Here is a 23458-nt window from a genome sequence, read left to right as displayed (position 1 = left end):
TCACATTAGACATAGGTCTGAAATACAACTCTCCTCAATTCTAGGGATTGAATGCAAAACAATGAATGCAAGTGTATGCTTCTCTTCATTTTAATCTATCTCTTTAAGACTTACATTAGAGCCATCTGATTTCTTGCATGTTGAACATATTTTTGAAAACCTCCTTACCTATATTGTCCCGGTCTTCACGTTGCTGGGCTGTCTCACTGAACCATAGTTCGGGAGAGAGCCTCACAACTGGACCACTTATTTGGGTTCGCGCCCCCCCTGCCACGTACCTAAGGGCCATAGTCCGAGGTATATCGGTAGGTGCTCAAGGATGTTGAGGAGCCATTACCTTAGAACCGGAGAAATATTTCTATGCCACGTACTTCGAGCTTCGGCTTGGGTATATCGGCGTATCTTGATCGGAATCAGATAATTTGAACCCTAGAGTTAGGATTAAGGTCCTACAAGCCATTTCAAATATTGCATTTAGAGTCAGCCTTTAGGGAGTGTTGTATGCGCATCCTTGTTTGTGCAGCTTTGGTTGTGTGACATTTCTCTTATTCTCTCATATATAGGTATCAGACCCTTTTTAAAAAAACTTGGGTGTATTATTCAAAACTTACCCTTATTTTCAAAAACCCCAGGTGTATATTTCTATCTACCTACATTTCTTTTTCTCTTTTTTATTAAATTTTCTTCAAAATCCTGGAAAATTCTTTTAAAATTGTATCAACCTTTTCAAAATTTCCAGGTTTGATTCTTTAAAGAGTCTATCCATAAAGTCCTGCATTCTATCTAATTCCTCTTATTTTCTTTACCCCAGTATCACTTCAATGGCGTCAAATTCTCTCAATGTTGTCTTTTCCCGAGATCATGTCTTCTATCAGATTCAGGATGGATCTCCGGATCTGCGGGTCATCCAGTCTCGTCCTTTCTTCCCACGATGGTATTATTCTTGGTTCGCCACTTTCTCACGTATGTTCCCAGACCACTTGGATGACTGCGGGTTGGAGATGGCATCAGCGGTAGGCAAGCGAGTCATCAATGGAGCGTTGATTCAGGCCATGGCAGAACGATGGAATCCACGTACCTGCACATTCTGGTTTCCATGGGGAGAGATGACTCTACTGATGGACGAGTTCAACGACATTATGGGATTGCCCGAACCAGCTGGTCAGCCAGATGATCCTGTCGAGCAGCAGTTTTTGATCAACATCAAAGGGGTGGATGTTCGGGAAGCCTTAGCAAGAGCAACCGGGAGCAGATCCTGGCCTCTCACCGAGATTAGTGGGAATCAGTTCATCGACCTGTTCGAGCTATATCAAAAATATGAAGCCTACAAAGAGGTTGACACTCTGTCTCGAGCAGCGAAGGACAGAATTCAGCATGCCATGATCCTGTGCACAGTAGGGTTAGCCTTCTTCCAAGATGGTCAGAATTTCATAGATATCAGAGTTGCTCAGCTCTTTCGGAGATGGGGAAACAAGCAGACCCGTCAGCTTTCAGTTTCCATGGCCGCATTAGCCTTCCTTTACAAAGGCTTGGCTCGATTTGCTCTTGAGGAGACCATTCTGGTAGAAGGATGCACTTACGCCTTGCAGTCGTGGTTCCTGCGACACGTTCCTTCGAAGGCCAATTCTTTCAGGTTCAATAGTAAGCAGCCGAAGACAGTCATCCAATGCCGAGCTCTGATCGAGAAGCTGCATCAGGAGGAGATCACCTGGGATTTCTTTGACAGAAGAGAGACTGTTCCTCGATACACTTATGCTCGTGACAAGCGCTACAAGTTGATGGGCCCTTTCACTTGGAAATTCTTCAAAATATTTTTTCAAAAAGAGCATACATCTTTGCATATTGCACAAGCATGATTCATTGTGCATTTAGACTTAGGATAAAAACTTAGATAAATTCTTTGCAAAGCAAAAGGCATAAAATTCAACCCTTGGTTCGATTACCCCTGGTAAAGGCGCCAGGAACGGTCGAACCTCGTACCAACGAGCGGATCCCGTCTCCCGATTTTCCCGCAAATATTTCAAAAACGGAGGCGAGTTATTTCAAATATTTTCAAAATCAAGGTCAAGTGAGACCCGCAAAAGAATTTCTCTTCTCTGCTCTTCTTTCTTTTCTCCTCTCTCTTTCTTTCCGTTCTTTTATCTTTTCTCCCTTCAAAAAGGAGGAAAATAAAAGGTTGGAAAGGAAAAGAGAAGGAAGAGAGAGAATATTACGAGAGAAAAAAATATGCGATGATCACAGGTTGTTGTCACAACAGGAGAAGGGAGGCATCCTAAAGGGGAACGCATCGGTGCGAGACAGCTTTTGACGCGCCGGACTAATACCTTCCCTCTCTTCACCACCAACTCCTCTCTCCCCGTCCTCAAAACCACCACCATCAACACCAACACGAACATTTCTCTTGTCTACCATCTCAAGAACACCACCACCCACCTCCATTAAAACCACCAAAAAAAGAAGAAAAATACTACTTTTTTCTTAAGGAAAATACACAAAAAAACCTTGCTTTTTCTTCTTATCAAAAGTCAGCAAACCAGACCACAAACGGAAAACAGCTCCCCTCTGAAGCCACCAACCTAAAGGGAATCATTCACGGCCAAGGCTGCTGCTGCTGCTGCGCCTGAAAAGCTCCCTGTTGTGCCTGCACTACTACTGCCCCGGTCTCTGATGCGCAACCAATCTCCCCCTTTCATCCTTCGTTGTTTCCCATGCTTCCAACATTCGGCTTTTGGGACAAATTAGTAAAGCTAACGCTGCTGCCCCTTATTACTTCAAATCACATCACACTAACCCTTTACATGTCTTGAGTGTTGCACCCAACCAGGGTTGGGGACTCTAACCAAAGTTCCTTCACGTGATGCACTAACTAATTGCCCCCAACTAGTCTCACCTCCACTTCCAGAAGGAAAAAGCGTAAAACACAAAATCTCCAAATATCTTATTATATGTCATAAAGAAATCTAAAAATGTAAAGGTAGAAAAGATGGCTGGAGGCGGTACAGTCACGAAAACAGAGGTCAAAACTAATAAGATATTGACTGGTGATTTTAAAGCCCGAGTAATTACATCCTGACCAAGGAGATACAATGATATTCTACTTAAATTAAACTAATGGGTCTTGGTTTGATCTTTATAACCATTACAATAAAAAAATGGCGTGAGCACTTGATGTGGTGAAATGAGGTTTGTGGGTTAGAGGGGAAAGGGCGGGCAGCTAAGGTCAAGGTCGTGCCCGGCCAGTTAATTATTTTGCTAGAAAGTGACGTGAAGCGTAGCTGGTGGTGGTATTGATTAGGCCTTGCCCAGGACCCGCGTCGGGAGAACCCGGACCCTTTATATATATATATATATATATATATATATATATATATATATATATATATATATATATATATATATATATATATATATATATATATTTTTTTTTTTTTTTTTGCTGCACCCCCGCACCCAGGTTTTTTGGAAGTGCCGAATCCCCGCACCCATGTGACTTAGCCAGACACACATTGGGGAAGCTAAGCCATCCACTTTGTTCGGACAAGTAAGAGTGATCGAGGCAACCTTGTAATGTACATCAGCCACCATCACCTATGTCACAGGGACTCTCCAACTAGGTGTCACACCCGCGTCGCACCCGCACCCGATGCGGTCAACCTGACCCTGGGTGCATTCAATGCACCCAAGGTCATTTATGTCCAACTTTTGGACTTTATATATATATATATATATATATATATATATATATATATATATATATATATATATATATTTATTTATTTATTTATTTTTTTATATATATTTTTTCCGCACCCCCGCACCCAAGTTTTTTGAAAGTGTCGCACCCGCACCCATGTGACACAGACCATCACTAGAAACTTGGGAAAGTTCTCAAAAATATATAAAGTCGAAGAGAGGTTCAAACTATACAAAGAGTACAAAAAAATTGTTCATCGACATAGCAATCTTGTTACAAGGAATTTAATATCATTGAAACAATGGATGCTCAAAAAAATGCCTAGTGATTACTCCATGAAGCCTCCCTATAATATTTTTACCTGAAAGTTATAACTTCCAAAGCAGTTAAGAGAACTTGCAGGAACAACCATCTGTGTAATGTCGCGTATTTTCGCAATTAGTCATTTTCTGATTTGGTCAAAAATTTGGCTAAGTCTGGAGAAAAATCGTTTGATCCTCGATATTAGACTGATGCTTTTGAGAGTGGGCATGGCCCAGGTCTCATCAACTAGGTCTAAAGGAGCCACTTGAAACGTGAGAAACAATTTTATTTTTTACTTTTAAATTCGAGCAAAATTCAGGTTATTTTTGGGCGAATTTTGGAAGCGAAATTCGAGTTATATATCGTTGGATGCGTCTCGAAATTCTGGGTATAATGATATTTTATTTTCCATGGTTCGGACTACGGTGGGCCCGAAAATCCCATTTTTTAAAAATTGAGCAGTTTGTCAGTTCGGATCCGGATTTGGATCCGACTGGATCTTATGGATTTGATCCAAATTAATATGGATTTGGACTCTATCCAAGACCCACATTAATCTAGATTGGATCCAGCTCAAGACCCATTTGGATTTTTTAGATGGATTTGGATCATCCAAACCCATGCCCAACGATTTTTCCAACTTTAAATTCATTAAAAACTTTTAAATTGAAGTTAATTAATGTTAAGAAGCCTTCCAAGTTAATTTGATAATTTTTGGAAGCTTTTAAAATTTTATTTATTATTTAATATTAAATAATTAATTAATGTAATTCCGTAAATTTAATTTGACAATTGTTTAGGACTCTAAGTAGAGCCCTTAAACCCATATAAAATCATTTTAGAAGTATTCTAGTTCAATAATATGATTTTTGGAAGCTTTTAGGTATTTATTTATTAATAAATAATAATTAATTTTAATTAATTCCAAGATTTATTTTTAGAGAGTTTAGGACTCTTTATAGAGCCCTTGTTCATGCCTTAGAAGCTTTAAGAAAATTTTTTTTTTAAATACTCAAATTTGAAAAGTCAACACTTGGAGAGTTTCGAAATTTTTGGAACTCTAAGAGAGAAGCAAGTTCCAGCTGGGGCTGCACTCTCTTCTCCGGCCCATCTAGAGCTCTATAAATAGATCAAAAAAAAGAAGAAGAAAAAGAAAAGAAGGAAAAAGAGAGGAAGAGAGAGAAAAAGAGAGAAAATGAGAGGAAAAGAGAGGAGGAAGAAGAAGAAGGCTATCTTCTTCGATCGTCCGGCATTTTTCACCATTGATCTTGTTCCTTTTTCGATCTTCGGTAAAGGTATTGGTTCCCTCTTTTTGAACAAGTGAGAAATCGAACGCCGATTCGATTTTCATGCAATATTTGGTGTAAATCCATAGTTAAAAAGTGAATCTATATGTTCACTCTAGAGTACATGGATGAGAATCTATGGATCCTCTTTCATACGTGCGTTTTTGGTTTTTTACACTCTAAAAGAATCAAATTTGATATGTGTTTTCAATGCCAAAACAGAATTTTATTTCATGTTAAAAATAACTTTTAAGCACTTGCTTCGTAGTAGATTTTATCCCTACGATTTTCTCAATGTACAAGTTGTAGATGCATGTAGCCATGTGTGAGAAAGCATGTACGCATTTTTGTACATCGCTATGCTTTCATGTAATACTTGCACGTTATATGTATAGAAATAATACCTATATACTTTATGCGTTTATTTGGCACATACGCATGTAAATACCCCAAATTTTCTACATTCGATTTCGGACACCCCCTTCACATATGCCAACCCCTTTAGTACAGTGAAGAAGTCTAACCCCTAGGTCCATTCTCGTTCAGGTGTCATTTCACCGTATTTTACCAAAAAAATACCATTTGACCCCTAGGTCACCTTAGACCCTTGTCAATCAGACCCAGCCAAGCTCATTTTAAGCTCCCTTGAGCTCACGATGAGTAGACCCTATTCATTTCAGCTAAATTTGGTTTATTTCATGTGAAATGAGCTCATTTCTAGCTCGAATTCTATCCAATTGTACCAGAGTTAGTTAATTTCAATTAATTCTCACATTGTTGGAATCCATTTTAGCTCATTTCAGCTAGAACTGAGCTAACCCTAATCAGCCCTAGCTAGGATTTAGCTCCGGATTTAGTTCACCTTAGTTCAGTTGATTGTCATTTTAGCTCAAACCCAGTACACTTTCATTACTCACTTCACTCTATGGTGAATTTCTCACCATTTCACTGAGAATTATGTCTCTTTTCAATCATCCGGTCTGAGAGTCTAGTTGAGACAGTGCCTTTTTAGTTCCCATGAGTTCAGAAACCTCAGAACCCAGTTCAACCTTGTTCAAACCAGCTTTCCAAGTGTCACGCTTTGCCCTACAGGGCAAAATCATTTATAAACTTGGCCATTTCTATTCAGAGTGGCAATTCAGTCAATTTCTAAGCCAGAATGATTTTAGTCTGGACTCGGATCAATTCTTTTGTCTGATACTCTATCTATATCCGAGATCCAATTTATGTTTCAATTTGAACATTTGATATCTGATCCGATCCAATGTTGGATCTGATATCTATTATCCATTTTCTATTTCTGGACCTGGATCTGTTATCCAATTTTGCTTTGTTATCTATATCCAGAGTCTAATTTGTTTTTTCGAACCTGGATTATCTCATCAGATATCCAAGATCCAATCATTCACTATTCAAGATTTGTTCTTTAATTCTTATTTAATATCCAGGATCCATTTCCACTTTATTTCTGATCCAGGATCCACTTCCTAATTTTATCTTTGATCCAGGATCCAGCTTATCCTTTCACTACCCAAGATCCATTCTTAATGTCTTATCTTTAATCCAGGATCCGTCCACCTATGTCACATGGGTGCGAGTACGGGTACAGGTGCGGAGCAATTTCAAAAAATTTGGACACTGGGACACGGCTATATATATATATATATATATATATATATAACAATAATAAGACTCGGTCAAAGTTGTGCCCATTAGGGGACACAGCTATATATATAACAATAATAAGACTCAATTATATATATATATAAAGATTGATTTTTTTTTAGTTTTTATACGTCTTTTGCCCTAAAAATGGACAAAAATAGACTCGATCAAAGTTGACCGAGTCCAAAATGCAAACGGACTCGGCCCCGGTGTGTTGACCAAGTCCGACACTTGGTTGACCGTGTTCGAAGCCACACCCGTGTCTGGGCGTGTCGACGCGGGTGCGTCGACTTTATAGCCGAGTCCGTGTGACTTAGTCGTCCACCATTTTCAAAAATGGATCTGACTCACTGTCTGAGATCCAGATCCATATTAAGGAATCTGAATATGTATACTTAAATAAAAATATGTATGAGTATGTTTGTAGCATACTTGTCTTGGATCAAGCATGAGAATGTATACTTCACCCGTTTGTAGGTAGAATTGCACATGAAAGCATGTCAATCTGTCATGTCTAATTGTAATCTTGATCATACATGTATAATTGTATGAATACGTATATGCATGTATACCTAAGTGTATATGCTAATATATTTGCGTAAGAGCATGCACATGAATGCATACTTGCATTATTAAGCTAAACATGCATGTAAAACAGCATAGAGTCTCACGTATGCATACATGCCTGACAGATGAGATTGTATGCACTTGCAGCCTGTAAATGAATGGGCATACACGTGCAGGAATCAAGGGCAGCCTTGTGGGCCAGTTTTAAAAAATATATATTTAACCTCTTTTTAGCAAGTGTTGCAGGGCAGGCCTGGTCAACAGACCAGCCTAGTAGCTAGGCTGGCCAGGTCTGAACGCCCTGCCAAGGCAGTCGGGCCAGCTGAACCAGATCAGCTGGCCCGGTCTGCCAGGCTTTTCCAGAGCCCAGCCAAGTGGGCTTGGCTGGGCATGACCTTCTTTTTAAAAAAAAGAAAAACAGAACAGAAAACAAATCTTTTGTTTTCTTGTTGAGTTTTGGGGGGGCTGGCCGGCAGCCAGCTGAGTAGTACTCGACTGACTCCCAGGCAGTGGCAAGTGGTGCACAGGCCCAGCCCGGGCTGTGTGGTGCCCTGCGAGCCACAGCCGACTGGGTCGGCTGTGTGCCGGGCTATTCTATTCAAACAAAAAAAAATATGTATGCATTTTTCCAAGCCCAATGGATTTTGATGTAAAGATTTTTGTTCATGCAAAGAGCATTAACATATGATAAATTCTTCTGCTCAGTGGTTTCCATGTTTTGTTCAGCCATATTGCATTCAAAAGAATGATATTATGAACATGCTGCATGTTCATGGCTTTAATGCATAGTTGTTCTCTATGCTTGTGCATAGGTGGAAGTGATATGTTTTTACATGAAGACAGCGGCATGAGTGTCCACATGTTAAATCGAAATGGATCATGAAATGAAAACATGGGTGTAAACCCCTATTTAAAAAATTAAAAAAAAAAAGAATTATACATATATATATAAACGTTCGGTAGTGCATGAAGATTTCAGTTCTTAGTAAGAGTATATATCTCGATTTTAATCCATGCCAAGAGTGGGATTGTAACATGCTTGACATGAGTTGCCTGCTTATATGTTATTTTAAGGTTTGTTTTAGTGCAGGTGCATACATGATATGAATGTGTGCAGTATTATGTCCATGTATGTTGATGTTACTACATGTTATGAATGAAAAGTTTAATATGCCTAGATTTATGGGACATGCTTAATTATTGTGTCTATTGGAGTTTATTTCAAGTGCATGTGCATACAAGTAATTGATGTGTATTGCGTATGTACATAAATGCATGAGTGTTCACCTGTTCAAATTGAGGTGATTCGTGAATGAAAGCATGTTTATAGAATGGTTTTATAAAAGCACATGTACTTAAATAGTGAACACATGCATATGAATGTTATATTTCATGCACATTGTTAATTGGTTAAATTGGTATATACGAATGTGCATTTGGAGGCATGTTGACATCATTGCATATATTGCTTGTTGTTATGATTTTTGCATATAATGCATCGATGATCAAAATGAATCATCGTAGGCCTGGTGAGCCTTAAGTTTTGGTTTGCTCCTCCTTTATTTATTTTAAATGCATCGCAAAAATCATATTATTATTGTTGTATTGTTCTATGTTTTTTCGTGGGCGGTGGTCCCGTGATGGTTCTCGCAGAAAAATATGTGGGCTTGTGCCTTTGCTTTTGCATGTTGAATTGCAAACTAAATAATTGGTCTTTAATAACAAGATAAAGAAAAAAAATAGTATAATATATGTTCTGAGATCCCCCGTTGTTAGAATGGAGATCTTAGAGTTTTGGTTTTGGAGGACCACGAGGATACAAAAACTCTATGTGCATTGTTGATTACCCATGAACCTGATATTGAGGTTCTTTCTCCTAACCACGGTTTTAAGGAGAGTCTGTCACTTTACCTGAGGGTTGTGTGTAGACACAATTGTTGTTTTGGTATACCAAAAAAGTGACACTATTGGACGTGGTCGGTCAAGGGCTAAGTTTGAAACCCAATAATAAAATACAACTTTTGTGGTAAGTTACCCTGGAAACCATACTTGACCTCAAAAATTTTACCCGTTTGGTGTATCTACGGGCAACGGTAATAAAAAGAGGAACTTAAATTGTATGCATTTAATAGGGACATGCATATAATAAGAGAACTTGATCAAAGATAATAAAGTATACATGCATGTGCACAGACATCATACATTTTTTTGTTATGCATTAGATCATGCATATTTACTTGCTTCTCTACTTACCCTTTATGTTTGAATGCATAATGTTATATCATGTTGCACGTTGAATACTCTAAATGCTTATCTAAACCATGTTCTTATTGCAATATTATTCCTCTAAGTGACTGCATGAAATCTTATCTGTATTCTTTAAACTTATTTGTTTCATTAGAGGGATTCGTATACAAAATTCCTCAGATTTCTAACACCCCTATTTTTGTGGTTTTTCGCAGCCTCAGAGGATCAGTGAAGTAACTCGCTTCTGAGATAGCTATGAGTGTTACACGTTTGCTAGACAACTTCACAGAAGGACAATATGGCTTTTCTTTTTTTTTTTTTCTTTTTTTTTCTTTTCTTTTTCTTTACATTAAATTGTTTATATATTTTGAATTTTTCTTATGCAATTGTCTTGATACTATTCTTACTTATTTAATAAAATTTAGTGTGTTATGGTTTGGAAGATAAATATAAGATCCCTGGTGGTGTGTTTAGTTATCCAATTGTGAGTGAAACTGTAAAGGCTTCGGGTCTCTGGAAAGATTTCTGCAATGGTTTTAAAAAAAATATACTTTTAAGGGGTATGAGTTAGGTTTGTTACAACCTGAGAGCCTTTTAAAACCATGTTTATCTTAAAAAGACAAAAGTTCCTTACTAGACTCAACAATGTTTAACAGATCAAACTCAGGTACTGCCTTAAAGAGCATAATAGTGCCCACTTATATAGCCTAATCAATGTCAAACTAGATCAGCAAGATGAAGTGAAAAAAAAAAAACAGGAGTACCAAACTACTTGAAAGGGGATCATTAAGGTACGAAACCTAATATGACAATTCTAGAAGAGTCATGACTGAAGCATCTCCACAAATTCATGGTGAGGATTCCTATTCATTAGAAGAGGATTTTTTTCTAGTAACTAAAACTATACTAGTCAAGTTGTTTTCAACATTTTTTAAGGCTAAGTTATTTTCAACATTTTTGAAGGCTTTAAAGGTTATTGAATGCACTTCCAAATTATAGAAACTACATAATGTTTTTTTTCAGTTTTACCAATCTCCAAAATAAGACCTCCATAAAAGCTTTTTTTTACTAAGTTTATGTGGTTCTCTCTACTATCTTTCTAAGTTTATTACATGTAATGTTCATGGGATAGTATTGTCTTTTATTTTATGAACTAAAGCATTTGTATTGTAAGAACTATGATTGCTAAGATTATCCATTTTAGTTTAAATGTGATTTTCTAATCCTATGTTTTTACAATAAGGCGAATCTGACTCTCCAATACTCAATGTAAGCTATTCATCATGGATTTTCTTCATGTTATTATTCTTTATGGCAAAAGCATGCATACCCAGCTACTGTTGAAGCTCCATATACAAATGGATAATACTTTGATTTCAGTGGCATTAATTGTGTGTAGATGTAAAGAATTCGAACACTTACAACATAACACAGCACAATAAATCCATATATTAGCCACTTTAGATAAATACAATAATACACCTTTTATAACAGTTTGTCCAGGATAGGGTCTATTACATATAATTATAGGCTCACAATGTGAATCCTTCCTTGTTTATTCAATGCATGAGTATATCTGCCACGCAAATTAATATAATCATCGCAAAAGTCAAATGAACCTTTGCGACTTGGAGAAGTCCTGACAAAAGTTTTATGAGAGAATAGCTTGAACATAACAATTGTCCAGTTATATCATGACTTATTAGATAATGTATTAACAATACTTTGAGATATTTGGAAGTGTCTTTTAAAAGTTAATAACCACACCAATTATGACAATTTTTTTTTTTTGTGGTGGACTTCTCTCCTTCAATTCCCTTTTTCATATCCTTAGGGATGATCAAATAAGAGAAGAAGTGTACCCTATGTAACATGGGTACTTCCAGAAGGGTGTCACACCCATGTCAACACGACTATTTAGGGCTGTCAATGGGTCGGGTCAGACCCGCCCATATAACTAATAACCGGGTCCCTGGATCTGGGTTTTGTCGGGTCACAAAAATAGAATCTCAAGCCTGGACCTGCATAATTTTAGAAATTTAGTTTTATTAAAACTATATATAAATTACTTGGGTCAGGTACCCTGTAAAAATCATGACCCAAACTCGGCCCGCATATTGCTCAAGTTGGGTTCGTGTCAACCCGGATATTATTTGGTGTGGCACTTTCCATGCCCATACCCAGGAATTTGGGTTTGGGTCGGGTCGGGAAACCGATACAAACTAGACCCATTGACACCCTACGAGTACTGAAACCAGTACTTCATTGGGTATGAGACTATGGGTCAGACCAGGATCTACCTGCAAAACAGATCAATTACCTGTTTTCATCCATTTTAAAGGTTTAAAGGGTTATTTACAAGGGTTTTTTCATCCATTCATAAATGGAGTTTAATACACACATACACACCAATTTTATCCGTATTGTATTGTTGACCTTATAATAGATGCTAGAACTGCCTATGTATGGGGATTTATTCTTTAAACAGTGAAGGCTAGCATGCGACATGATGCGTTGTATCATTGTATTGGTAGGAAAACCGATATGATATTACAAATATATAGTAAAATTTACAATTATTGGTTTGTATCGAACCATATTGTTCGATACAAGGATGTATCGTGTGATACACCCCATATTCTGTGAGTTGATTGTCTCCTTTTTCTTACTTTTTCGATGCCAAAAAGACGGCGACTACTTAGGGGCATCCTTTTTAAGCCTTTAGGGGTTATTTTGACCCCATTTTCTACCTCTCTCCCAAAACCTCATTTTCTAGCTAACCCATTGATTTTTTAGATCAAATCAACCTCAAAAATTAGGGTTTTTACTATATTCAAGTTCTACAGGTGTGATTTACCCCAAAACTACTTGTTTTCGTCCTAAGCAACCTTTTTTAACCTCTAATCATCAAACCCGAGACCTAGCAGTTTGATTTGTGTGAGATTGGAGTTGAAGGAGGTTTTAAAGCACAAAAACCAAGGGTAAATTCATTTTCTTTGATGTGATTTCAAGATATTTCTTTATTTTCACCTGTATGCCTTTTCTTTTAGACCTAGGTGTATTTTTTAACTTAGTTCTACCTATTTTCACCTTAAATCACATATTCTTGTGTTCTTAAGCCTAAAAGTTGTGTCGTAAGAGGTCCATGGATGGTGGAAGATGCCTCCCAAATGATCCAGCATGGAAATAGCTGCTAGACTTGGGGGTAGAGGTTTGAGCAGGATAGTTAAGTGTAATTGTTGTCGTTTTGTGATGCATGTGGATTTTATAGATTTAAATGTCATATTATGGGGCAAAACCATGGTTGCCAGTTGAGGAAGCGGGAGCGGGAAGCGATACGGGAAGCGGGAGCGGGAAGCGAGGCACTTTCAAAATTTTAGGAAGCGGGGAAGCGTGGGACCACTTAGGAGCGATTCGGGAAGTGTCTCGGAAGCGACCTAGGAAGCGTCTCGGAAGCGACCTAGGAAGCGTCTCGGAAGCGAGGGGGAAGCGAAAAAATAAAAATAAAAAATAAAAAATACAAAAAAATTGAAAAAAACAGGGGAAGCGAGGGGGAAGCGTGGGGGAAGCGAGGGGGAAGCGTGGGGGAAGCGTGATGGGAAGCGCGCTTCCCATTAAAGGGAAGTGCGTCCCCCATTAAAGGGAAACGCGTCCCCCATTAAAGGGAAACGCGCTTCCCAAAAAAGGGGGACGCTTCCCCCCACGCTTCGGAAGCGCGACGTTTCGCGCTTCCGAAGCGCGCTTCGGGGAAGCGCGCTTCCCCTTTTAGCTAGGCGCTTCCGGTAACTCTGGGCAAAACAACTCCATTGTACGATCATATACTCATCATATTCCCACTAAGGTTCGTGTTGAACTCTTTACAAGCCTTATATAAGATATTAAAATAAAGACACAAGCACATGCAGCATTCATTGGAGAAAAACTGCAGAAGTTGTCCCTCATTCAAACGATAAAAATAAACCATCAGCATTCTGAGGCTAGTGGATGCGGCATGAAACGGAGAAAATCACCAAGTTGATATATACATATATATACATATCAATGTTATCAAAAGCGGGCCTCTCTCTCTCTCTCTCTCTCTCTCTCTCTCTCTCTCTCTCTCTCTCTCTCTCTCTCTCTCTCTCTCTCCCTGTAGCTGAGGTACCTTTCTAACCTAAGTCACATGGACAAGGCAAAGAAGACAGGGAACTTTTCATCATTGTGCAATTTTCCATTAAGAACAGTATGCTATAGGAGACACGACACGAGGGCAAGTAGAAGCATCCCTGTGAACATGGTTCTGACTCAATCAGTATGATGTTGAGAAATTTGATTGTTATATATTTTGTCTTAATTTTTTATTGAATGCTCGTATTTTATTTCTTAGATATTTACATGATCAAGTTGTTGCATTAATGTTACTTTTACATGTTAATCTCATATTTTTCGGCATTTATTTGAGATTTTCTATTTCTTATTGGTTGTTGCCCAATCAATAAAGCATTTTTTTTATTTGTATTTTTAAATATTTTTTAAAGTCTTTTTAAGCTTTGAAAACAAATTTGAGGCTTATGCCTTGCTTCAGTTTTTGGTGGAGCGCCTCGCTATGCCTCAAGCTATTCACAACATTTATATATATATATATATGTGTGTGTGTGTGTGTGTGTGCGTGTGCGTGTGCGTGTGCGTGTGCGTGTGCGTGTGCGTGTGCGTGTGCGTGTGCGTGTGCGTGTGCGTGTAGGGGGGGTAACATTTGGTAACGCTTTTCACAAAATTAAGGTTTTTTCATAATTTTTATATAAGTTTTAGATTTTTTCTCAATCTTTAGATAAATTTTAATTTTTTTATTTTTGCAAAAAAATTCTCCTACAACTTACAATACGGTACGATACACCCCCATCCTTATACGATATGTACAACACATGCACATATACACATATGCATGCATACATAGGTACATGACATAATTTCTCTCCAAGAAAATACATACATATATAGCCTACCCTTCTTACCATACTTTTAAGAAATTTCTGCATCATATCCTCCGCACTTGTACCCATGCCTATGGGACATTGAGAGTGCCATGTATTTCTCCACCTTGTAAACATGTTGAACACCCTTGATGGAGTCGATGGACTATGCTAAAATTCAACTAGAATTGCATATATCAATTTTTCTCATTATTTATTGTGTCTCAATCAAAGACACGAAGATTATTTAGGTTTTCCTACACAAAATGCATTAGCCTTGTCACACCACACTCGACTAGATACACCTCCCGAGTTCCTTGAATAAAAAGCCACATTTCGGGCATGTTCAGCTGCATCCTTTAGAATCACCTTCTCACAGGCATGAGAGAGTGATTATAATTTCTAAGGAGCAACCGAACATCAGATCTCAAATTACAGGGACCCACCAGTGATTTGTATTTGCTTTACTTGCTTTTAGAATGTGATTCTAAAAAGCATGAGATCTCAAGTCACAGGACACCCCGTGTGATTTGAGATCACAGGATTTGAAATCATTCTGATTTCAAATCCTTTCTGAAAAGGAGCTGCCGAACATAACCTTCATATAACTCATACACATTACCTTCCAATGGACCATTGATTCATGCGGCCACATAGATGTAGTATTAATGCCACTTTTCTTGACACCCAACCAATGTTGTGAAAAGCATTGAGGCGTGTTAAGGATAGTAACATGGATCCTAAGAATCTGGTTTTGGATAATCCGGTTTTGTCCATCGATAACCCAAATGAGCAGGTGTTATCCTGTAGGGGTTACCAAGATGGTTATCTTCACAAACCGTGTAACCAAGACAACTCAAATCAAGGAGTTCATTAAGGACGAGTCCTACTCAAGGTGTAATGTGATCATCATCTATATAAGGAACCTCTCTCTCAAGATGAATAGATGAGAGAAGAGAGAGATTGTGGATGTAGGTTTTCATAACCGAACCACGTTAAACGTGTTCAGTCTATTGTGTGAGAGAGTGTTGACGTCCAAAGTGATTTCGATGTTCGTTTATGGTATCGGAGCGATCAAAGATCCAACGATCGTCATCCAATGGAGTCGTCAGGTAACCCTATGCTGCCAATGTTTTCTGCTCCTTCGAATCTGCAGCACTTTCTCTCGAGAAAACTATCGTCAGATAACTACCTACTGTGGGAGTCGCAGCTCACTCCCCTTCTTCGAAGTTTGAATCTGATTGGATTCGTTGATGGATCAACACCCTGTCCAGCATGATTTTTACCTTCCAAAGACGACATCGAAAATCCTGCTTTTCATAAGTGGGTGTGTCAAGACCAACTGCTTCTCAGCTGGTTGTTGACCTCATTATCGGACATGGTTCAAAGCCAAGTCATTGGCGTTGCTTCGTCCCACGAGTTGTGGACCACTCTTAAATGCATGTTCTCTGCATTTTCTCGATCTCGCATTTAGCAGTTGAGATCTCAAATCCAGTCCATCAAGAAAGGGACAGATTCCATCACAGTCTATTTTCACAAGGTGAAGACACTGGCTCATCAGTTGGCCATGGCGTCCAAACCAGTTCCTGATGATGACCTCTGCATGTTTGTCCTAGCCGGACTTCCGGCAAATGATTATGGTGTGTTTCGCACCTCATTAAATACCTGGGTCGAGCCTTTGACTGTCGATGACCTCTTAAGTATGCTCATAATCCATGAGGCACAAGTCAGCAAATCTGATGCAAATGAATCAGCGTCTCCCACCACAAATATTGCCTATCGGCAGAACAATCACAGTGGAAATAATGACAATGGCAATCAAAATCGTGGCTATCAAGGCAGCGAAAATACCAGCAATGGCAGTCAAAATCGCTATTATGGTCGTAGAGGTGGCATGGCAGCAATGGTGGTTGATCAAATTGGTTCAATCAGAACCAAAATCAATAGCATCAAGAAAATCAAAGCGGTCCTCTTATCTGCCAAGCCAGCAGCAAACACGGACATGGTGCCCTACAGTGTCGATCCTATCATTTTCAGAAGAAACCCATAGCCGCTGAAGTCTATCATGTAGCCCCATCCCAGGCAGCTGATGATGGCTCATGGTACCCTAATTCTGGCACTACCCATCACGTCACAGCAAACCACGGCAATTCATCTCTTCAATCCAAATACCAAGGTAGTGATTTTGTTTGAGTGGGTAATGGCACAGGTTTGGATATCCAACACACTGGTAGCACTTTTGCTTCTTCCGGGAATTCAAATTTTGTTCTGGATAATGTTCTCCATGTTCCCGATATTACCAGAAACTTATTGTTTATGCATCGGTTCTCTTTCGATGACGATGTCTACTTTGAATTTCACCATTCCTTTTGCCATGTGAAGGATAGCAGGATGGGGAAATTAGTGACTGAGGGCCCAAGTAAGGATGGTCTGTACCAGCTCAACCTTGTGCAATCTTCTTCGAACAATAAATTGGTGAACGTTGGGGAGTGCACCACTCTTGATCAATGGCATAAATGCATGGGGCATTTGGCCATGCAAGTGGTACATCATCTCATTAGGAAATATGGTCTTCCTTTTTTTAATCAATCTAGTCGAACTATTTGTGATGCTTGTCAACAAGGCAAGAGTCATACCTTTCCCTTTGATTCGTCGTCTCACAGCATCTCAAGTCCGCTTGATTTAATTTTTTTAGACATTTGGGGGCCTGCCCCGATTCTCTCTACAAGAGGTTTTCGATATTATGTTCATTTTATTGATGCCTACACTAGGTTCACATGGCTTTATGTTATCTACAAAAAAATCCGATGTGTTGGATGTGTTTTACACATTTAAATCTCTTGTTGAAAATCATTTTGGTAGAACAATTAAGTCACTTCAAAGTGACTGGGGCAGCGAATACAGGTCTGTTTCCGCATACCTGAAATCATGTGAGATTGGTCACCGGGTGTCCTGTCCTCGCACCCATGAGCAAAATGCTCTCCTGAACGCAAACACCGGCACATTGTTGAGACAGATCTCACCCTTCTAGCTCAGTCCGGTGTTCCTATGCAGTATTGGGACTATGCTTTTATTTCTGCTGTGTTTTTTATTAACTGTCTTATGTCAGTTGTCACTCAATTGTGATCCCCATACTCCCTGTTGTTTCATGAGGAGCCCGATTATACCTTCCTCAAAGTTTTTGGGTGTGCCGGTTACCCTTGTCTGAGATCCTTCAATTCGCACAAACTTGATTTTTGTAGCACCCAGTGTGTCTTCCTTGGCTATAGCAACCACCATAAAGGCTACATATGTCTTGACCAACAAAGTGATAAGACTCTAATTGCTCAGAATGTGGTATTCGATGAAACATTTTTTCCCTTTAAGAAGTCACCACTCGTGCTACCCACTCACTTCTCTCCTGCACATGTTCTGCTTCCTTCTCCCTTATTGGTCTCCCCTTCGACCAATACCGCCCTACCCTTCACATCTCCACCATCGCATGTCAAGACCACAATCCCGACTCTTCCAGTTGTCTCTGCTTCGGATTTGTCTCCTGTGTCCCCTAAGTCCCCTGTGTTAATCTTGTAGTTGATATAGGGCCCTTACCAGCTCAACTCTCTTCTCTTATGTCTCAAACTCACTCGATGGTCACTCAATCCCAGACAGGTTCCCTAACTCCTAAGGTTTTCTCTACCACCTAGTACTCGCTTCCTCTCGTCTTTCTTACTAAGCACCAATAATTTGCCTGAGCCAAGCTATTTTTCTCAAGCAAACAAGGATCCTCACTAGCACAATGCAATGCATAATGAGTTCAATGCCTTGATCCAAAACGGTACATGGTCTTTGGTGCCTCCATCCTCTTGTTGGCCGCAAGTGGATATTCAAAATCAATCGTCGAGCCGACGATTCCTTTGAGCGCTATAAAGCTCGCCTTGTTACAAAGGGGTACATGCAAGAGGTCGGGGTTGAATATTTTGAAACATTTAGCCCGGTAGTCAAACCAACCAGCATCCATGTTGTTCTTACCATTGTTGTCCATTTTGGTTGGGACATTCGCCACATTGATGTCCATAATGTGTTCCTTCATGGATGCCTTAATAAAGATGTTTATATGACACAACCACCTAGCTTCATGGATCCTCAATATCTACACCATATTTGCAAGCTATACAAAGCTCTCTATGGCCTCAAGCAAGCCACATGTGCCTGGTTTCACTATCTCAACTTATTCCTTCAGGAATTGGACTTTATTGGTTCACGCTCTAACACTTCCCTGTTTGTTTACCAGTGTGAACCCGTGCTTGCTTATATTCTTATTCATGTAGATGACATATTGATTACCAACAATTCTATGTGGTTTTTTGATCAACGCATTCCTGTCTTAAATCGAGAATTTGCTATCAAGGATCTTGGCTCTCTGAATTATTTTTTGGAGATTGAAATTGTTCCTTTCAAAGGTGGCATCATGTTGTCTCAATTGAAATATTTCGTTGATTTGCTTAAGCGTGTTGTCATGGATGGACCAAGCCTGTTTCCATCACTATTGCCTCCACTTTTCGGTTGTGTCTGAGTATCGTCAAATTGTTGGTGCTCTTCAGTACCTCACGCTCACCAGGCCTCATCTTGCATTTGTCGTCAACAAAGTCTATCAGTTTATGTATTAGCCTACAATCAATCATTTGAGTGTTGTAAAATGGATCCTTCGCTATCTCAAGGCCATTATACGCTTTGGTCTCATGTTTCGTAGCGGGAATCACAGTTGTTCGCCTACTATGATGTTGACTAGGTCGGGAGTCTTGACGACCGCAAGTCCACCGGGGGCTATGCCGTCTACCTGGGTAATTCTTTTATATCTTGGAGTGCTCAAAAGCAATCCACTGTTCCCCGATCAAGCACGGAAGTCGACTATCGAGCTATTGTGCTTGCCACTGCTAAACTCCTATGGCTCAAGAAACTCTTGTGGGAACTCAAGGTTCTTAACCAAAGATCTCCCATCTTGTGGTGCGACATTGATGCTACTTATATGGCAAATAACCTTGTCTTTCACAATGGCAGCAAACACATAGAAATCGATCTACATTTTGTTGGCGACCAATCTGGTACATTTCCACTACCGATCAGTTAGCCGATATCATGACCAAGCCTCTCAATTCCACACGGTTTGGAATGCTTCGATCCAAGCTCAACATCCTTCCCAGGTCGTTCAACTCGCCAGGGCGTGTTAAGGATAGTAACATGGATCCTAATGATTCGGTTTTGAACATCGATAACCCAAATGAGCAAGTGTTATCTTGTAGGGGTTACCAAGATGGTTATCCTCCAAACCTTGTAACCAAGACTCCTCAAATCAAGGAATTCATTAAGGACAAGAGTCCTACTCAAGGTATAACGTGATCATCATCTATATAAGGAACCTCTCTCTCTCAAGATGAATGGATGAGAGAAGAGAGAGATCGTGGATGTAGGTTTTCAAAACTGAACCAAATTAAGCGTGTTCAGTCTATTGTGTGTGAGTCTATCGACGTCCAAAGTGATTTCGGTGTTTGTTTAAGGCGTAGCGTAGCGCTTTACCAAAAATTGAAGCGAGGCGTAAGCCTCAATTTTTTTTAACTTAAAAAAAACCTTTAAAAATATTTACAAATACAAATAAATAAATAAAATACTTTATTGATGAAGCAACAACCAATAAGAAATAGAAAATCTCAAATAAATACCGAAAATATTAGACAGAGTCGAGTTTGCACTTCTTCTTCTTCTTAGAGACGAGATGTGAGAGAGAGGGAGAGTCGAGATGCAAAGAGAGGGAGAGTCAAGAGGTGAGAGAGAAGAGGGAGAGTCGAGATGTAGAGAGAGAGGGAGAGATGAGATGCAGAGAAAGGGAGAGTCAAGAGGCGAGAGACGAGATGGACAGAGAGGGAGAGTCGAGAAGCGAGAGAGAAGAGGGAGAATCGAGATGCAGAGAGAGGAGAGTCAAGAGCGGGAGAGGCGAGAGGCCCAACCGTAATTAGGGTAGGGCCTCTTAGCCCCAAAATCTTGGTCAAATGGGGGCTTTGACCTCATTTGGCTTGAGTTAATTGAGGTGCGCCTCACCCTGAGGCATACACCTTATAACCCATGATGTGTGTGCCTTAGGGCCTTACGGCCTTTGAGCTTTTTACCTGCGCATCAAGGCACAATGAGCCTCGCCTTGAGGTGATGCATGCTTTTTTCACCTTGAGGCGCGTTTTTAACAACACTGCACCCAACATATACTAGTGCTCTTGTAACACAAGCATGTTTGGTCTTTCTAGGGTTAGATGTGTACATTAGGTTTATGCTTGCAATACAGTGACCTCCAAGTTTGACTGAGTGCTAGATTACCAGACAGAGGAGGATCGGTTTGTGAAAGCCATACATTGGGAGATTTATAAAACTTTGTATACCGGGAGGTATATAATATGAATTACTTTACTTGATCATGTCTACCAAGCCACCTCCAACTTCTCTTGCATCTAAGTACAGTTGTACACTTTTATCAAGGCATAAAATCATAACTTATCATAATATCCATCCCAGATTTTGTCAATTTTTCCAACCCAATGATTCATGTAGATTGAAGTCTAGTTTAGTTAACATCAGAATGAATGTCTTTTCAAAATGCAATAATATATATATATATATATATATATATATATCAGAGAATCTCAACAAGCTTAGAACATGGAAGGATGAGAGAAAATTGGCAAAAGAAAAATGTTAACCTATACAGGAATAACCAAATTAACAAACAACGGTGCTAAAACATTATAATATATGTAAATAGATAATCTTAGTAACCCTTGGTCATCTTTGATTCTTTTGGTCTCTGCTCTCAAGTTCAGATATTCCTATGGTAGTGGGTATGCGGCATGCCTGTCATTTAGAGGATCCTTTTATATCATGTAGACCATGTCCATTATGAAATGCCTCATATCATGGAGGAGATAACAGATGTCCGAAAGGCAGACACCCTAAAGAAAATCGTTCACCAAATCCCAAGAGGTATTCATGTAAAAACGCACTGTGTGACCATGTCTAACATATTCCCAAATTCATTTTGCAATTCATAAGACTCCATATTGGAAAATATTCCATCAAGACACACATCCAGCAAAACAATATTAGATATCACCTGTGACACTACAGTATTTGACTAGCGTCGAGTTTAGCCCTATTAGTTTAATCTGCATTCACTCAGTATTTCACAGACAATATTGCATTGATTGTTGCATGAAAGCCACAGAATACTAAACTATACAGTAAATAACAAAAAATGATGGTTTCCAAAACTTAAACTGCATGGGATGGAGAAAAGGAAATTTAAAAGATCAATCGACCATTATTCAGTAGTATCAGAAGCAGAGCAACACATATCAAATTCAGGGAAACGTACAGAGATAAGCGACCCGGGGGTAGGTAGATTCGATCTCGTTAGCAACCCGAAGAATCGGCGCTATGGCTACGAGCGAAGAGGGAACAACCTCACTGTTGAAGGCGTCCCCCAGGGTCCCGGCCGTCTGCGTTCGTGATAACCGCCGCTGAGGCGGCTCCGCGTTCTTAGACATCTTTCCGCTACAATTTCCTGAAACAGAAGCAAGGAAACGCGCAAATCAAACTTCAGATTCTCCCTTCCAGTTCCAATCACCGTTGAACAACCAGAGAAAGAGGACAAATCTCGAGCTCTCGACGCCATTGTACACAAGGTCGAGATTTCCCATCAAAAACCTCAGAAAACAAACACCGAATCAACCAAACAACAACAACAAAACACATCAAAACATACAGAAACCAGTACGACATCAAAAGGGGGAAAACTTTTCATCAAAAATACCTAGCAATTCTTCACTTGGAAACAACCACTGAACACTAACCCTATGACTCTCAGCTCTCCATCAGGATAAATTACACCAAAAAACAAAGCCTTCGAGATTTTCTTACGAAAAAAAAAAAGAAAATAAATCACAAAGTGGGGAAAAAAAGAAAAGAAATCACAAAGTGAAAAAAAAAAGCGCAAGAAAAGCAAAGCGTAAAGACTACAGCAAGAAGCAGACACCAAAACGAAAAGGAGAATATTCGAAAAGCAAAGAAGAGGAAGGAAGGAAAAAAGATGCAAACCCTAGCTCGGGAAAGGATGAAGAGCAAAAGCAAAGGGAGTCTGAGCAGCAGAGTGACTCGCTTCCCCTTTTCACTATCTGAGGTTGCATGAGCAAGAAGGAACAGAAAACACGTTTGCGAATACAATCGAAAAATTTACTGAAAAAACCTTCTTCGAGGATCGGCGCCTCGCCCCCCCCCCCCCCCCCGTCTTTTAATTTTAGTAGTTATGTTCGGGTATTTAGTTTTCTTAGTAGGGGTTAGATTGTAATTACGCTCTAAAAGGACTCTTAACGCCTTGACGTGGACCTGATCGGGTGATCGACTGATCGTTAATTAGGGGGATTTGGAGACGTTATACAGAAAGGGTATTAGATTCTCATAAATGACTAAAATACCCTTCTCCCTCCTTTTTCTGTGGTTGGTCGTTGTGGATTTTAGATGACGATAATGCCCCCTCTCTTATTTTAGCTACACTACAAATTTTGTGTTTTCGTGATTTTTTTTTAATTTATAATCCAAATAAACCACACCCGGTCGCGCTGTCTCTCCCTGTCATAATTATGGTCGTCGTGCTGGCAGCATAAAACTTAAAGGCTTTATTTTTTTTCATAAAAATCATTGATTTAACTGGCATAAGTATAATTGGTAAA

The 23458-nt window shown here is 39.4% G+C and overlaps 1 protein-coding gene across 1 annotated transcript in view; it reads right to left on the bottom strand.

The window, feature by feature from the left end:
- Positions 1 to 22961, bottom strand: part of LOC149832694 (callose synthase 3-like) — a 111864-nt gene extending 88903 nt beyond the window's left edge. Inside the window, exons 1-2 of the mRNA XM_090014665.1 lie at positions 22827 to 22961; positions 22105 to 22293 (exon numbers count right to left, since the gene is read on the bottom strand). Of these exons, the coding sequence (XP_089870791.1) occupies positions 22105 to 22276 (172 nt within the window). The 5' untranslated portion in view covers positions 22277 to 22293; positions 22827 to 22961. The remainder of the gene's footprint in view (positions 1 to 22104; positions 22294 to 22826) is intronic.
- Positions 22962 to 23458: the final 497 nt, after the last annotated feature.

Source organism: Nuphar pumila, chromosome 7 (assembly GCF_984573655.1).
Source record: "Nuphar pumila chromosome 7, dmNupPumi1.hap1.1, whole genome shotgun sequence".
Lineage (NCBI taxonomy): Eukaryota > Viridiplantae > Streptophyta > Magnoliopsida > Nymphaeales > Nymphaeaceae > Nuphar > Nuphar pumila.
Note: the sequence above shows the minus strand (reverse complement) of the source record. Positions and strands in the feature narration are given on the sequence as shown.